Source organism: Bufo gargarizans, chromosome 2 (assembly GCF_014858855.1).
Source record: "Bufo gargarizans isolate SCDJY-AF-19 chromosome 2, ASM1485885v1, whole genome shotgun sequence".
In the NCBI taxonomy this organism is placed as follows: Eukaryota; Metazoa; Chordata; class Amphibia; order Anura; family Bufonidae; genus Bufo; species Bufo gargarizans.
The window spans coordinates 529,615,285-529,633,828 of record NC_058081.1 but is presented as its reverse complement, the minus strand read 5'-3'; the positions used below and the strand labels follow the sequence as shown (position 1 = coordinate 529,633,828).

The following is an 18,544-nucleotide window of genomic DNA, read 5'->3' as shown; positions in this document are numbered from 1 at the left end:
GGTTGACCATAGGAGACAGTAGCAAGGTGCACAGGTGGTAATGCACCTCTGGGGCGTTACACTGTTACTTATGAGTCTTACTATTTTGCTTTAATGAAGTCATATGTCCCTGTTCCCTGACCACTACTACTAGGCCTCATGCACATGCCATACTGTGTTTTGCAGTTCGCATATCGCAGATCCACAAAACACGAATACCGGAGGTGTGCATTCCGCATTTTGCGGAAAGGAAGGTCTGGCCCTCAATAGACCAGTCCTATCCTTGTCTGTGATCTATTTTTTTTTTGTGGTGCAGTGGAATGGAGGTACGGATGCGGACAGCACATGGTCTGCTATCCGCATCTTTTGCAGCCCCATTGAAGTAAATTGGTCTGGATCCAAACCGCCCAAAATGCGGCTCTGATGTGGACCCCAACAATGTTCGTGTGCATGAGGCCTTAATAGGAGATGTTGTTAACAGTGTTTTGCCTCTGATAATAAAATGAACTGGACACATTGATTACTTCTTGTGCTATTACTGGTCTATTTATTAGTAGTCCATATCCATCACAGATTCAAACCTAGGACCCCAATGCTAACCACTGATCATATTTTTATTTGCAGTCTCCTGGGTAACATGGGGTTAAAGATGACAGTAATAAATGCTCAGAACCACATGATCTTTGTAAGAGGAGGGCAGCCTGAACTACTCTCCCTGCTTCATGTTACCCAGTAATATCATTTACCACCACTAGGGGGAGCTCAATGCAGTTTTTTTTTATTATTAAATGGGTTCTCCGGGAATTAAGAAAATTAAAATACTTAAATATTACTTTATTGTAAATATATTCCCAAATACCTGGCATTAGTTATAACGGCTCATTTTGTCTAGGGAGCAATCATCAGGGGAAATAAAATGTCCGCCGTCCTATAAGGAAACACAAAACCTGTCCTAATCACACAGCAGTTACTTCTCAAAACTGAGCTAAAGAGCTGCCTTATCCTCCTCTCTGCTCTGCTTAACCACCCAGTGGTTGGATAAGATTAAGGGTTCTTTTTTATTGAGCAAGCAGTACAACGCGTTTCAGGGATATACCCCTTCTTCAGGTATAAATGACTTGCAAGGATGCAAGTCATTTGTACCTGATGAAAGGGTATATCCCAGAAACACGTTGTACCGCTTGCTCAATAAAAAAGAACCCTTAATCTAATCCAACCATTGGGTGGTTTTTGCGCCGTGGGACATTCCTATTCTCTACTGAACTATTGGCTTTCTGAGGGATTTCGGGCATCCCTGAGCAGAAGTATTTATCCCGGGCTGCATACCATCCGTCATGAGGGGCTTTTACCAACCTGATACATGTCTACATTAGAGTTGTGCCTAATCTAGCACAACTCCACCAGGTGAGCCTCCATTTTTGGAGATACTACTTATTTTTTATTTAAGACTATATTACCCTATGGTGCGCCATTTCTTTTGTTCTACAGTTGAACGAAGCCTGTTTTAATTTCTGCTCTGTTTGTCAGGAATGATCATCCTGATAATAAGATCTTCAGCTGAATTTTTGTGGTAATGGAGATCATGAGGAGACATGAAGTACAGAGAGGATGGACAGGACAGACTGTGGTAATGGAGACTGCATACAAGTGCTGCTGCTCAACAGCCACCTCCTCACCTCCTCTATGTACTTAATGTCTCCTCATGAACTCCATTCCTACAGAGATTCAGCTGAATATAATATTAAACTGTATTCAGCATGATAATGCCTGACAAGTGGAGCTGAGAGGAGGATGAGGCAGCTCTTTAGCTCAGTGTTGTGACGTAACTTGTCCTGCTGTGTGATTAGGACAGGTTTTGTGTGTACTAATAGGACAGCGCCATTTATTTCTCCTAATGATTGCTCCCCAGAAAAAATGAGCTATTATAACTAATGTAAGGTATTTGGGAATATATTTATAATAAAGTTTTTCATTTTCTTAATTCCTGGAGAACCCCTTTAAGGCTACTTTCACACCTGCGCTTTCCCTTTCCGCTATTGAGATCCGTCATAGGATCTCAATAGCGGAAAAAAGCTTCTGTTTTGTCTCCATTCATTGTCAATGGGGACAAAACTGAACTGAATGAAACGGAGTGCTCCACATTCCGTTTGGTTGCATCCCCATCGTGGACAGAACAACGCTGCAAGCAGCGTTTTTCTGTCCGCGATGTGGTGTGGAGCAAGACGTCCTGACACACAATGTAAGTCAAAGGGGACCGATCCGTTTTCTCTGACACAATAGAAAATAGATCCGTCCCCCGTAGACTTTCAATGGAGTTCATGACGGATCCGTCTTGGCTATTTTAAAGATAATACAACCGGATCCGTTCATGACAGATGCAGACGGTTGTAGTATCAGTAACAGGAGTGTTTCTGCTGATCCATGACTGATCCAGCAAAAACGCTAGTGTGAAAGTAGCCTGATGTCAATGGCTGTACAAAGCTGTATACAGTGAGCTCCTCCTAGTGGTGGCTGTGGGCGAACAGAGTCTTGTCCTGTAACTCTGTGTGAGGCCATACTTGTGGCGCTTTGCCCCCTGTAAAGATATATTATATGATGAACAGATATGAGTAAAATACTAATATTGGGTTCATTGTCCCCTCTGCTTCCAGTCCTCAGGTACCACCATCACTGTAGACATCGCTGTTATGGGGGAGGCTCATGGTCTCATCACTGACCTCCTTGCTGACCCCTCATTACCCCCACATGTGTGCACTTCTTTACGGGCAGTTAGTAACCTTCTGAGCACCCAGCTGAACTTCCAGCCCATCCACAAGCCCAGAGTCAACTTCAGCGAGAACTACGCATGTTCCGATTCAGAAGAAGGGTCCGAGAAAGGAGACAAAATGACGATACCAAAGGTGAGACTGGATCCAAGATACCTAATCCCAGTTACATCATGTCTTATACTCCAGTCACATCCAGAAGTGCAGCACTATTCTGCTGTTACATTATGTCTTATACTCCAGTCACATCCAGTAGTGCAGCACTATTCTGCTGTTACATTATGTCTTATACTCCAGTCACATCCAGAAGTGCAGCACTATTCTGCTGTTACACCATGTCTTATACTCCAGTCACATCCAGAAGTGCAGCACTATTCTGCTGTTACATCATGTCTTATACTCCAGTCACATCCAGAAGTGCAGCACTGTTCTGCTGTTACATCATGTCTTATACACCAGTCACATCCAGAAGTGCAGCACTATTCTGCTGTTACATCATGTCTTATACTCCAGTCACGTCCAGAAGTGCAGCACTGTTCTGCTGTTACATCATGTCTTATACACCAGTCACATCCAGAAGTGCAGCACTATTCTGCTGTTACATTATGTCTTATACTCCAGTCACATCCAGAAGTGCAGCACTATTCTGCTGTTACATTATGTCTTATACTCCAGTCACATCCAGAAGTGCAGCACTATTCTGCTGTTACATCATGTCTTATACTCCAGTCACATCCAGAAGTGCAGCACTATTCTGCTGTTACATCATGTCTTATACTCCAGTCACATCCAGAAGTGCAGCACTATTCTGCTGTTACATCATGTCCTATACTCCAGTCACATCCAGAAGTGCAGCACTATTCTGCTGTTACATTATGTCTTATACTCCAGTCACATCCAGAAGTGCAGCACTATTCTGCTGTTACCTCATGTCTTATACTCCAGTCACATCCAGAAGTGCAGCACTATTCTGCTGTTACATCATGTCTTATACTCCAGTCACATCCAGAAGTGCAGCACTATTCTGCTGTTACACCATGTCTTATACTCCAGTCACGTCCAGAAGTGCAGCACTATTCTGCTGTTACACCATGTCTTATACTCCAGTCACATCCAGAAGTGCAGCACTATTCTATTGTTACCTCATGTCTTATACTCCAGTCACATCCAGAAGTGCAGCACTATTCTGCTGTTACATCATGTCTTATACTCCAGTCACATCCAGAAGTGCAGCACTATTCTGCTGTTACACCATGTCTTATACTCCAGTCACATCCAGAAGTGCAGCACTATTCTGCTGTTACACCATGTCTTATACTCCAGTCACATCCAGAAGTGCAGCACTATTCTATTGTTACCTCATGTCTTATACTCCAGTCACATCCAGAAGTGCAGCACTATTCTGCTGTTACACCATGTCTTATACTCCAGTCACATCCAGAAGTGCAGCACTATTCTGCTGTTACACCATGTCTTATACTCCAGTCACATCCAGAAGTGCAGCACTATTCTATTGTTACCTCATGTCTTATACTCCAGTCACATCCAGAAGTGCAGCACTATTCTGCTGTTACACCATGTCTTATACTCCAGTCACATCCAGAAGTGCAGCACTATTCTATTGTTACCTCATGTCTTATACTCCAGTCACATCCAGAAGTGCAGCACTATTCTGCTGTTACCTCATGTCTTATACTCCAGTCACATCCAGAAGTGCAGCACTATTCTGCTGTTACATCATGTCTTATACTCCAGTCACATCCAGAAGTGCAGCACTATTCTACTGTTACATCATGTCTTATACTCCAGTCACATCCAGAAGTGCCGCACTATTCTGCTGTTACATCATGTCTTATACACCAGTCACATCCAGAAGTGCAGCACTATTCTGCTGTTACACCATGTCTTATACTCCAGTCACATCCAGAAGTGCAGCACTATTCTGCTGTTACATCATGTCTTATACTCCAGTCACATCCAGAAGTGCAGCACTAGTCTACTGTTACATTATGTCTTATACTCCAGTCACATCCAGAAGTGCAGCACTATTCTACTGTTACATCATGTCTTATACTCCAGTCACATCCAGAAGTGCAGCACTATTCTGCCGTTACATCATGTCTTATACTCCAGTCACATCCAGAAGTGCAGCACTATTCTTCTGTTACATCATGTGTTATACTCCAGTCACATCCAGAAGTGCAGCACTGTTCTGCTGTTACATCATGTCTTATACACCAGTCACATCCAGAAGTGCAGCACTATTCTGCAGTTACATCATGTCCTATACTCCAGTCACATCCAGAAGTGCAGCACTATTCTTCTGTTACATCATGTCTTATACACCAGTCACATCCAGAAGTGCAGCACTATTCTTCTGTTACATCATGTCTTATACTCCAGTCACATCCAGAAGTGCAGCACTATTCTATTGTTACCTCATGTCTTATACTCCAGTCACGTCCAGAAGTGCAGCACTATTCTGCTGTTACACCATGTCTTATACTCCAGTCACGTCCAGAAGTGCAGCACTATTCTGCTGTTACACCATGTCTTATACTCCAGTCACATCCAGAAGTGCAGCACTATTCTATTGTTACCTCATGTCTTATACTCCAGTCACATCCAGAAGTGCAGCACTATTCTGCTGTTACATCATGTCCTATACTCCAGTCACATCCAGAAGTGCAGCACTATTCTGCTGTTACATTATGTCTTATACTCCAGTCACATCCAGAAGTGCAGCACTATTCTACTGTTACATCATGTCTTATACTCCAGTCACATCCAGAAGTGCCGCACTATTCTGCTGTTACATCATGTCTTATACACCAGTCACATCCAGAAGTGCAGCACTATTCTGCTGTTACACCATGTCTTATACTCCAGTCACATCCAGAAGTGCAGCACTATTCTGCTGTTACATATGTCTTATACTCCAGTCACATCCAGAAGTGCAGCACTATTCTACTGTTACATTCATGTCTTATACTCCAGTCACATCCAGAAGTGCGCACTATTCTAGCTGTTACATCATGTCTTATACTCCAGTCCCATCCAGAAGTGCAGCACTCTTCTGCCTGTACATCATGTCTTATACTCCAGTCACATCCAGAAGTGCAGCACTATTCTGCTGTTACATATGTCTATACTCCCAGTCACATCCAGAAGTGCAGCACTATTCTACTGTTACATCATGTCTTATACTCCAGTCACATCCAGAAGTGCAGCACTATTCTGCCGTTACATCATGTCTTATACTCCAGTCACATCCAGAAGTGCAGCACTATTCTGCTGTTACATCATGTCTTATACTCCAGTCACATCCAGAGGTGCAGCACTATTCTTCTGTTACATCATGTGTTATACTCCAGTCACATCCAGAAGTGCAGCACTATTCTGCTGTTACATCATGTCTTATACACCAGTCACATCCAGAAGTGCAGCACTATTCTGCAGTTACATCATGTCCTATACTCCAGTCACATCCAGAAGTGCAGCACTATTCTTCTGTTACATCATGTCTTATACACCAGTCACATCCAGAAGTGCAGCACTATTCTGCTGTTACATCATGTCTTATACTCCAGTCACATCCAGAAGTGCAGCACTATTCTGCTGTTACATCATGTCTTATACTCCAGTCACATCCAGAAGTGCAGCACTATTCTGCTGTTACACCATGTCTTATACTCCAGTCACATCCAGAAGTGCAGCACTATTCTGCTGTTACATCATGTCTTATACTCCAGTCACATCCAGAAGTGCAGCACTATTCTGCTGTTACACCATGTCTTATACTCCAGTCACATCCAGAAGTGCAGCACTATTCTGCTGTTACATCATGTCTTATACTCCAGTCACATCCAGAAGTGCAGCACTATTCTGCTGTTACATCATGTCTTATACACCAGTCACATCCAGAAGTGCAGCACTATTCTGCTGTTACATCATGTCTTATACACCAGTCACATCCAGAAGTGCAGCACTATTCTTCTGTTACATCATGTCTTATACTCCAGTCACATCCAGAAGTGCAGCACTATTCTATTGTTACATTATGTCTTATACTCCAGTCACATCCAGAAGTGCAGCACTATTCTGCTGTTACATCATGTCTTATACACCAGTCACATCCAGAAGTGCAGCACTATTCTGCTGTTACCTCATGTCTTATACACCAGTCACATCCAGTAGTGCAGCACTGTTCTGCTGTTACATCATGTCTTATACACCAGTCACATCCAGAAGTGCAGCACTATTCTTCTGTTACATCATGTCTTATACTCCAGTCACATCCAGAAGTGCAGCACTATTCTGCCGTTACATCATGTCTTATACTCCAGTCACATCCAGTAGTGCAGCACTGTTCTGCTGTTACATCATGTCTTATACACCAGTCACATCCAGAAGTGCCGCACTATTCTGCTGTTACATCATGTCTTATACTCCAGTCACATCCAGAAGTGCAGCACTATTCTTCTGTTACATCATGTCTTATACTCCAGTCACATCCAGAAGTGCAGCACTGTTCTATTGTTACATCATGTCTTATACACCAGTCACATCCAGAAGTGCAGCACTATTCTGCTGTTACCTCATGTCTTATACTCCAGTCACATCCAGAAGTGCAGCCACTATTCTGCTGTTACACCATGTCTTATACTCCAGTCACATCCAGAAGTGCAGCACTATTCTGCTGTTACATCATGTCTTATACTCCAGTCACATCCAGAAGTGCAGCACTATTCTGCTGTTACATCATGTCTTATACACCAGTCACATCCAGAAGTGCAGCACTGTTCTGCTGTTACATCATGTCTTATACACCAGTCACATCCAGAAGTGCAGCACTATTCTGCTGTTACATCATGTCTTATACTCCAGTCACATCCAGATCTGCAGCCACTGTTCTTCTGTTACATCATGTCTTATACTCCAGTCACATCCAGAAGTGCAGCACTATTCTGCTGTTACACCATGTCTTATACTCCAGTCACATCCAGAAGTGCAGCACTGTTCTATTGTTACATCATGTCTTATACTCCAGTCACATCCAGAAGTGCAGCACTGTTCTATTGTTACATCATGTCTTATACACCAGTCACATCCAGAAGTGCAGCACTATTCTGCTGTTACACCATGTCTTATACTCCAGTCACATCCAGAAGTGCAGCACTATTCTGCCGTTACACCATGTCTTATACTCCAGTCACATCCAGAAGTGCAGCACTGTTCTATTGTTACATCATGTCTTATACACCAGTCACATCCAGAAGTGCAGCACTATTCTGCTGTTACCTCATGTCTTATACTCCAGTCACATCCAGAAGTGCAGCACTATTCTATTGTTACATCAAGTGCATGCTCTGCAGAGACACTGATCCTGCAGGTGGCAGTAGTGAGAGTTCTTCAGTCTGGGAGTTTACAGGAAAGTACCAGAATAGTACTGCCGCTCTGGGTGTGACTGGAGTAGTAGACATGCTGTAACATAGGGGTCACTGATGTTCTTGTTGGTTTTCAGCGATTACGCAGAAGTCTTCCATCAGGACTATTACGCAGAGTTTCCTCAACGTGGACCACGACCACATCTGCTACTGGCTTACCGACACTAGAACCAGCGCCAGTCCGGAGGGACCGCAGTGGCAGTATTAAACCCACAGACACAACGTCTTTAAGGTATCTGCAATGTTCTAGGGGAAGGTTCACGTGTGACACCCCACTCAGTGCTCTCACAGCTGAGGGTTTGTCACAATGTGCTGAGTCTGGACACTGCTCTGTGATATAAACATCGTAACTCCAGGCTGATACATGTTCTGACCTAATACATCTCTCAGGTGTCCTGACCTCATAGTTCTCACAGCTGAGGACTTGTTACAGCGTATTCAGAAAATGTTATAATTTTATATCCCATCTCCAGGCCTGCGGTGCCTGTACACAGCAGGTTTGCCACGTGTTTCACCCGTACTTGTCATGCAGATGAAACTGCAGCCATTTGTAAAGTGACTTACAAAATAATTAGTAAAACCTAATGTTTCCTGACCTAAAACTTCTCACAGTTGAGGTTTTGTTGCAGTGTATTCAGCCTGGAAATTCCCCAATGAAATAAAAACGACAGGCTAATATAAGCTTTGACCTAATATTTCTTGGAGCTGAGGGTTTGTTACAGTGTGCTTAGTCTCTACAACCGTGACTGCAGGCTGACCAGTATCATGACCTAATAGTTCTCACAGCTAAGGGTTTGTTACAGTGCATCCAGTTTGTACAATCCTCTGTGATGTAAAAATCCTAACTCCAGGCAGATACATGTCCTGTTATATTTCTCACAGCTTAGGGTCTGTTACATTGTATCCAGCACGGACAATCCTGACCAATATTTTCTGACCAATGTGATTGATTTGTGTCTGGACAATGATTGGGATTCTCCTCTGATTTCCTGCAGTGCCAACCCTGACACGTGGAACAGCACCCTCCTGGTGAGCATCAATAAGAGCCGCTCCTTCTCAACGCCATTCGCCGTGTCCAGCGTCAATCACCTGAACTCTAAGAGAAGACAAGGTGAAGCAACATGGTGGCTGTGCAGCTCTAATACTATCAGTCACCCCCCTCCTCTTTCCCTAAATAGAAAACTAACTCCTCAGAAATGTCAGCCCGAAAGTCGTCTCCTGTGCGCAGCCCAAGGCCGGGGTCCCATGTGACCGAATAGCTGCATATTTTCATGTGGCAAATCTTCAGCGTTGTACGGTACCAGCAAAGTGGATGAGAATTTCAGAATTCCCAAATTCCTATCCACGTGCTGTGTAAAAAAGTGCAGCAGAAGAGCTGCGGTATTGAGGATTCGAAATGTCTACAGCGGATTTCTGTTGCAGATTTCACCCTTACCAATGGGCTTTATGGGCGTTTTTGCTGCGGAAATGCAACAAAAAACGCAGCAGATTTTTCTGCAGGATTTTCAGTCACATGTGAACCCAGCCTAAATGTTGAATTCAGCCATTTCTCAGTTCTCTTGTATAAGATGGATGACAACCACTGATGGTCACCATTACACCGACCATAGGAGGAGCCACCTAGCTTTCCATGGACCCTAAGGCCTTGTTCACACGTCAGCGATTCATGGACTTGTGTTGTCTGTGTTCTCCCTATTCATCTAAGGCCTCATGCACATGGCCGTTGCGCGGCCATGGCCGTAATGCGGCCCGCAAACGGCAGGTCGGCAATCCACGACCACCGGCTGTGTGCACCACACATCATGGATGCGGACCCATTTACTTGAATTGGTCCGCAATTCCAGAGATGCGGAACGGAGTCACGGAACGGAACACCGGAAGCACTAAGGAGTGCTTCCGTGGTGTCTCTTTCCGTTGTTCCGCACCGCAAATAAATATGACATGACCGCATTTTGGCGGTGCGGACAGACCACGGACCCATTCAAGTTGAATGGGTCCAGCCCACTGCATGGATGTTGTCCGTGCATTGGGGACCGCAATTGCGTTCCCCAATGCACGGAACAGCCGCACAACGGCCGTGTGCATGAGGCCTTAATGTGTGTATTCACACATTTTCAGCTCAATTTTCAGCTGTGCAGTGTCCATGGAACACGGGTGACACAAGGAGAGCAAAAAATAGACACATGAACATCACGGAAAAATCACTGACCATCTTATCACGTATTTCCTCACAGACACTGATGTGTGAATGAGGCCTAAAAGATGTATAAATTTACCTTGTTATGTTGCATTTTCCCCCGATCCCTGGCTCCTACAGCTGTGCCTTTTTGTGTCGGTCTTCACTGCAGTCCTGACATTTGGTTTATGGATTGCAAAACTATTGTGAGCATTCATGGCTATCATCTAGGGGAGTCCAGTTCTCGCATTACAGAATCACATGAACTGATGTCAGAGATGGAGATGATGATGGATGTGATGATGATGATTGTGAGCTTCTTCTGACAGGGAACAATGTGGTGACAGCGCACAGTGCGGCACAATATGTTAGCGCTAAATAAGCAGTATGATGGTGGTTGGGATTGACAGTTGTTGTGATAATAATGTAGATGATGGTTGCTATAATGGTGATTTACGGTGATGGTGATGGTGATGACAATCAGATTTTAGCACTTTTGTGAAATGTTTGTGTGACCCACCCTGACACTCTGACATGTAAGGGCTCATGCACACAAACATAAGGGCTCCTGGCCCATGCTGCAGACCACAAATACCCGTCCACAATGCAGGGGCACCTGCTGTGTGCACCCTGTGCTTCGGGTGCGGACCTATTGACTTGAATGGGTCTGCGATCCGCAAGATATGGCAAAAGACAAGACATATCTTATCTTTCGCAGTGCAGATCTTGCAGATTCAAGTCAGTGGGTCTGTATCTGCAGCACGGAGTGCACAGGGCCAACGTTCGTATATTGCGGACCCAGCCCTTATGTTCTTGTGCATGAGCCCTTACTTGCTGATCCCGATTGACATAATCTCATACTACAGTCACATCCAGAGCTGCATTCACACTTCTGCTGCACTACGAATAAAAACATGTAAAAGTAAAAGCACCCCCTGCAATCCTTCCATTATTGTGGGTGATATGTGGTAACAGTGTGTGATTTCTATCTGCTGTGTTCCTCAGGTATTCCTCCCAGCATTTCTCCGCTTACCTCCCCATGTCATTCTCCCCTTCACGGGACACCAGCCCCCAGTCCAACAATAAAATCCTTCCCTACACAATTCACAGACACTGGTGATGGCAGCCGGCTGGGTTTGAACCCACACAAGACCTTAACATGTACCAAGAGTGCACCTGAAATCCCTGAGCAACTGCATGAAGCTCCAGTCGTATGTAGCAGGTGAGTGGTCCACATGGTGCAGGCGGAGTACTGGCTGCTGTATAAGGCCTCTTTCCCACGGCGTGTGCGCCCCGTCACCGTATCGCGGATCCGCAATACACGTGTGCCCTTTGACTTCAATGGGTTTGCAAATCCAGAGATGCGGAATGGTGCGGAACGGAACCCTACAAAAGCACTACGGAGTGCCTCCGTGGGGTTTCGTCCCAGTACTTCCATTCCGCAAAAAGATAGAACATGTCCTATCTTTTTGCGGAACGGCCGGATCGCGGACCCATTCAAGTGAATGGGTCCATGATCCGATTCGGCTGCCCCACGGACAGCTCGACCACGGGCTGCACACGCCTGTGGAAAGATGCCTAAGGCTGATACCTTCCTGGAGCCGGAGCTTATTTTCTCTACCAGTAACCCAAAATAACTGTATGTCCTCTGCGTTACTTCACTTGGTCTGATCCTGAGTGACAGCATGTTGTAAACTGCAGTCACACCTAGAGCTGCACTCACAATTCTGCTGTTACATCTTTTCCTATAGTCCAATCACATCCAGAGCTGCAGTAAATATTCTGTATCACTTCTTATGCTCAAGTCACATCAGGTGCTTCAGTCACAGCTTTACTGTTATATTGTTTCTTATACTCCAGTCACATCCTGAGCTGCAGTCACAATTCTGCTGTTACGTCTTTTCCTATACTCTAGTCACATCCAGATCGACAGTGACTATTCTGTATCATGACTTATACTGAAGTCACATTGGGTGCTGCAGTCACCGTTCTACTGTTATACTGTTTCCTTTACTCCAGTCACATCCAGAGCTGCATTCACTATCCTGTTACATAAAGTCAATCTAGAGCTGATGTCACATTTCTACTATCACATCCTGTTCTACACTGCAGTTACAAATGTCATGTCTAATGCTCCAGTCACATCCAGAGCTGCATTCACTATCCTGTTACATAATGTCTTCTAATAAAGTCAATCAAGAGCTGATGTCACATTTCTACTATCACATCCTGTTCTACACTGCAGTTACAAATGTCATGTCTTATGCTCCAGTCACATCCAGAGCTGCATTCACTATCCTGTTACATAATGTCTTCTAATAAAGTCAATCTAGAGCTGATGTCACATTTCTACTATCACATCCTGTTCTACACTGCAGTTACAAATGTCATGTCTCGTACTCCAGTCACAGCCAGAGCTCAGGATCAGTCTCAGACAAGTAAAGTTGGATTATATCCAGATCTACTCTTTAAACCGCAGAAACCCTCTTATATGACATGTTGATGACATTTTGGGATCCACACTGACTCCCTGAATGTATTCTCTATGGTGCTGAATCCTCTATGGTGCCAGTTGGACATTTTCTACAAGATGACTCATTTCCCAGTGGAAGTTTGAAGAGGAGTTCCCCTTTAAACATGGTGAAAACGATGTATAGCAGACGGTATGTTGTGTGTTACAGCTGTGGCAGGCCGTACAACCAGGAGAATCCAACAGAGAGGACGCTGGATGGACACGAGGACGCACCACACTCGGGGAACAGAGCAGGTATTCATGTGCACTATTATAGCGTCCATTATATGGATAATATGAATCATTATAAGGAGACGTCGTTACCCATTATTACAGATGATCCGGCTCACACCACATCAGACTATGACAGCACGCATGAGACCAACAACAGCGACAGCAGCGATATCGTACAGAATGATGACGAGGCGGAGCTAACACAGTCCAGGAAAGTTTCTGTGTCCAGAACGTACCGACCCGACAGCATAGACCTCCATGCGTTAACAACCGAGGTCAGTGGTCACGTGACAGCATCATACATGTCTCACAGTCACAGGCTCCACCCCCTAACCGAGGCCCCTCCTCCCTAGTCTATGTGCAGCATTTCCCATACCTGCCAGACAGAACAAGCAGAGCTGCAGAATAAAGCATGGGGGAGGGATGCAGCAGTCTCTGACAGAAGGTGGATATCAGAATACACAACTCCAAAAGGCAGGGCAGCTAAGTTGTTTCTTGATGGAGCAGAGATGCAGTGTAAAGCATTGGAGAGGGACAGAGCAGCAGCCTGAGCATCTAATGAGACTACATGTGGATGTCAGAGTGAGTTTACATGGGCTGCTTGTTAAATGGAGGTGAATCGCTGGATTTACATGCAGCGATCCCCTCCATAGTATGAGAACGAGGGATTGCTATTGTAATCGCTCATCCTCGTACAGCTGCTTTGTTACACGATCTGCTGCCCAGAAATGATAATGTACTTTGCACAAATGAGTTTCACCCAATGAACGAGCGTTTCGGGTGATCAGCTACACCTTTAAACTGGCAGATTGTCAGGAACGAGCATTCGCACTGTGTAAACCCGCCATTAGGCTCCAATAGATAATGCTGCTAAGCTGGAGTCACTAATAGTAGATGAGTCTGGATGTAGCAGATATGCAGTGTAGCAGTGGTGTAGAGCCGCAGTGCAAAAACGGGGGAGGGACATGGATGTCGGACTGCCTCAGCCACCATCTGAGCTGGAGTTACTGACCCGATCCCCATGGATGTGAGATGTGCCTGAGCCTCAGGTTTTATGACACTGGCCTTAATTCAGATCTGTTGAATGTTTCTATAACTCCAGTTCCAAAAAAGGTGCGATTCCCTGTAAAATATAAATAAATGTACATAAAAGCAGAATGCAGTGATCTGAAAATCTCATAGAGCCACGTGTTATTCCCAATAGATCATAGAACACAAGTTGAAGGTGAGACATTTTACCATTTCATGAACAAAATTAATCATTTAGTTCTTGATGTCAATAAGCATCTGAAAAAAGTTGGGACAGGGGCAACAAAAGGCGAAAAGTAAGTGGTACTGTGCTAATAAAAAACTGCTGGAGGACCTGACCTAAAAAGAGCATCTTAGAGAGGTAGAGTCTCTCAGAAGCAAAGATGTGCAGAGGTTCACCAATCTGCGAAAAACTGCGTCTAAAAATTGTGGAACAATTTCAGAAAAACCTCAAATTCCAAAGACTTTAAAGATCCCACCACCTACAGTACATCATATCCTCAAAAATTCACATGTGCTCAAAGGACAAGGCTGACGGTCAATATCGGATGCTTGTGATCTACGGGCGCTCAGGCAGCACTGCATTAAAAACAGGCCGAATTCTGTACTGGAAATCACTGGGCTCAGGAACTCCTCCAGAAATCACTGTTCACTGTGCAATCCACAATGAAGCCATATGTCAACATGATCCAGAAAGGTCTCCGTCTTCTCTTGTCCAAAGCTCATTTAAAATGGACTGTATCTCTGATGGTATGGCGTTGCATTAGTGCCTACGGAGAGGACAGCTTACACATCTGGAAAGGCACTATCAATGCTGAACAGTGTATGGAGATTTTACAACATATGCTTCCACCCAGACGTCTCTTTCAGAGAAGGCCTTGCATATTTCAGCAAGACAATGCTAAACCACATAGCGCATCCACCACAACAGCTTGGCTTTGCAGAAGAAGAGTCCGTGGGCTGAACTGGCCTCCTGAAGTCCAGACCTTTCCCCAATAGAAAACATTTGGCGCATCGGAAAATGAAAAATCTGGAAAACGAAGATCCAGGACTATTGAGCAACTAGAACGATACAAGAACAGGACATTCGTCTCCCAAAACGCCACCAACTGGTCTCCTCACTTTCCAGATGTTTACGGACTGTTGTTAAGAGCAGATGCCACACGACAGTAGACATGGCACTGTCCCAACTTTTTAAAGATGCGTTGCTGCCATCAAGTTCTAAATGAGTTAGAACTTGATTTTTTTTTTTCATGAAATGGTAAAATGTCTCACTTTCAACATCTGATGTGTTCTATGATCTACTGTGAATAAAATATGTGTCTATGAGATTTGCATCCTGTTTTTGTTTACATTTTACATTGCAACCCAACTTTTTGGGAATCGGGATTGCATACTTACCAACGTTTAAGTTGCATTGAAACACTGCCCACTGTAACACCCCAACTCCACCTAGGAACACCCGCTTATGGGACAGTTTATCATGAGTCCCATCCATTTTAGCCCTAGGACAGCCCGAATTTACTGAGACTGTCTCTGATTTGGGACTGTTAACAACTACTGGGTTGTAGATGAGGGGGCACAAATGGTGACTTCCCTTCCAGTAGAGCCACATTACAGTAGGTTAGTAGGATGAGGCTCCTGATGTCCACCTACAGCTGAAAACTGACTGCCCTTTTTTGTTATCAGGACAAGCCCTTCTTGGCTCCCGAGCCCCTTGTTATGGATAACATTGAGGTCCTCATGGGAGAGATTAACAATTGGAACTTTCCTATATTTGACCTGATGGAGAAAACGGGTGAGAAATGTGGCAGAATCCTTAGCCAGGTAAGAGTGTGGTGTCACCTACATGTTTGGGGGGTAGTGACAGGGGCCCTGTAATAAATTATAATGGGTATCACTATCTCTATCCTCAACTTCCATTTTGAAATCTGTGCTTTTACAACATCCGTGTACTTACTGTATCTTCTACTTGCTGATAAAATGGGGGCTGACTGAGGGAGAAACGCCCCATTCTCCAGTTGTTTAGCCGCATTTACATGCAGCTTGGATTGATGGTGTGTGGGGGTGAATGATGTCTACTATGATAGTTTATCTCCATATAGTTCCATATGACAATTTTAGGTGCTGCATAAAAGATTAAATCGCCTAGCAAAAAAGCTGGGTGATTGGCGGCACCTTTACATGGACCGGTTATCAGGAAACAACATTTGTTCCTGACAGTTCCAACTCTTGACCCGTGGAAAAGGGCCTTTAGTGAAATCGAAAGCTGCAGTTTCGTGTTCTTACATGGTGTATAAGGTTCCAGTCATATCCAGAGCTGCAGTCACTATGGTGCTGTCACCTCGCGTCTTATGTTCCAGCTGGGCTCAGTTTTCTGAAATTGCAGAAAAACACTGCACTGTATTGTCACACTTGCAGAACACCATGGCATACAATGCACTGCGTTAGCAACGTACAATTGGTCCCCCAAGTTACAATATTAATTGGTTCCAGGGCGACCATTGTATGTTGAAACCATTGTAACTTGAGTATTTGGTTCCAAAGCCCCAAAATGTCATCCAAGATAGGAGAAAAATAAGATTTAAGAAAAATAAGCAGATAACTAAGACAGATAAAACAAGTCCTTACATATAACAGTCAGGTGTAGATGCTAACTAGTAACTAATACAGCTAGTTTACCAGAGAAGTGGCCATTATTTGTTAGGTCTGATTCTAAGAAATTGTATGTTGAGTCTAGTTTAAACTTACGATGGGTCAGAAAAGCCCATTATATGTTGACAATATTGTATCCTGAGGCCATTGTATCCTGAGGGACCACTGTATAAACCTAGCTTTATTCTCCAGGTGCAGTCAGATTTCTGCTTTTACACCATGTTATGTACTCTTGTCTAGGGCTGCAGTAAACGATTATTTCAGTAATCGAGTATTCTATTGATTATTTTTTACAATTAATCGAGTAATCTGATAAGAAATAATGAATTAATAGACTGTTTTCCTTTATAAAAACTCATCAGACCCCCTGCCATCAGTCCCCAACACCCTTCGTTCCCCCCTGTGCGATCAGCCCAAGTGCATCAGTTCCCCCGGTACCATTAGCTCCCCCTTACCCCAGTGCCATCAGCTCAGTTCCCCCAGTGCCTTCAGCTCCACTCCCCCAGGGCCATCAGCCACTCCATGCCATCCATTGCCATGTCCCCTACTCCCCCAGTGCCATCAGCCCCTCCATGCCATCTATTGCCATGTCCCCCACTCCCCCAGTGCCATCAGCCACTCCATGCCATCCATTGCTATGTCCCCCACTCCCCCAGTGCCACCAGATCAGCCCCGCCATGTCCCCCACTCCCCCAGTGCCACCAGATCAGCCCCTCCATGTCCCCCAGTGCAACCAGATCGGCCCCTCCATGTCCCCCAGTGCCACCAGATCAGCCCCGCCATGTCCCCCACTCCCCCAGTGCCACCAGATCAGCCCCTCCATGTCCCCCAGTGCAACCAGATCGGCCCCTCCATGTCCCCCAGTGCCACCAGATCGGCCCCTCCATGTCCACCAGTGCCATCAGATCAGGCCCTCCATGTCCCCCACTCCCCCAGTGCCATCAGATCAGCCCCTCTATGTCCCCCAGTGCCATCAGACCAGGCCCTCCATGTCCCCCACTCCCATCAGATCATCCCCTCCATGTCCCCAACTCCCCCAGTGCCATCAGATCAGACCCTCCGTGTCCCCCAGTGCCATCAGATCAGCCCCTCCATGTCCCCTACTCCCCCAGCTCCATCAGATCAGCCTCTCCATGTCCCCCACTGCCATCAGTCAGCCCCTCCATGTCCCCCACTTCCATCAGTCAGCCCCTCCATGTTCCCCACTCCCATCTGCCCCTCCATGCTATCTATTGCCGGCTGTCCCTCTTAATACTTACCTTTCCTGTAAGGGCGCCGCTCCACAGCTCCTTACTCTTCTTCTCCGCTAACGTGCACTATGACCTGGCCATGTGTTAGGATCCAGTGCAGCGCGGCATGGGCCGGCGGGTGACCATGTTGCGGTAAGTAATAGCAAGTGCTTCACTCCCGCTTCGTGGTCACATGACACAAACAATTTTTTTGTGTCGAATTACTCAATTCAACCGAGCAATAGTTTCAGCCCTAGTCTTGTCACATTAATACATCTAGAGCAGCAATCATAAGTCTGCCCTTTTATATGTACAGTGCCCTGGAATTAATAAGTAGTAATATCACCACCTTGTTAAAAGCCACTGCATATCTGCCCTACTCTGCCTTACTCTGTTGGGACCAGGCGGTTTATTTTCCACTGTGGTTATGGTGTCCCCGTCAATGTAGATGGTCGCAGTGTAGTGAAGATTCCCATGGACCGGAGGTGTCTAAGCCTGAGGAAGTCTTCGCCAAATTT

At 45.2% G+C, this 18,544-nt stretch overlaps 1 protein-coding gene across 7 annotated transcripts in view; it reads left to right on the top strand.

Moving 5' to 3' along the window:
* Positions 1-18,544, top strand: part of PDE3A (phosphodiesterase 3A) — a 255,848-nt gene that overhangs the window by 214,596 nt on the left and 22,708 nt on the right. For 6 of the 7 annotated variants that reach the window (XM_044281482.1, XM_044281484.1, XM_044281486.1 and 3 more), the window contains 7 exons: positions 2,631-2,879; positions 8,269-8,423; positions 9,187-9,302; positions 11,373-11,589; positions 13,049-13,134; positions 13,216-13,388; positions 15,832-15,969. In XM_044281482.1, the coding sequence (XP_044137417.1) occupies positions 2,631-2,879; positions 8,269-8,423; positions 9,187-9,302; positions 11,373-11,589; positions 13,049-13,134; positions 13,216-13,388; positions 15,832-15,969 (1,134 nt within the window). The remainder of the gene's footprint in view (positions 1-2,630; positions 2,880-8,268; positions 8,424-9,186; positions 9,303-11,372; positions 11,590-13,048; positions 13,135-13,215; positions 13,389-15,831; positions 15,970-18,544) is intronic. The other variant, XM_044281487.1, reaches the window with a different exon arrangement.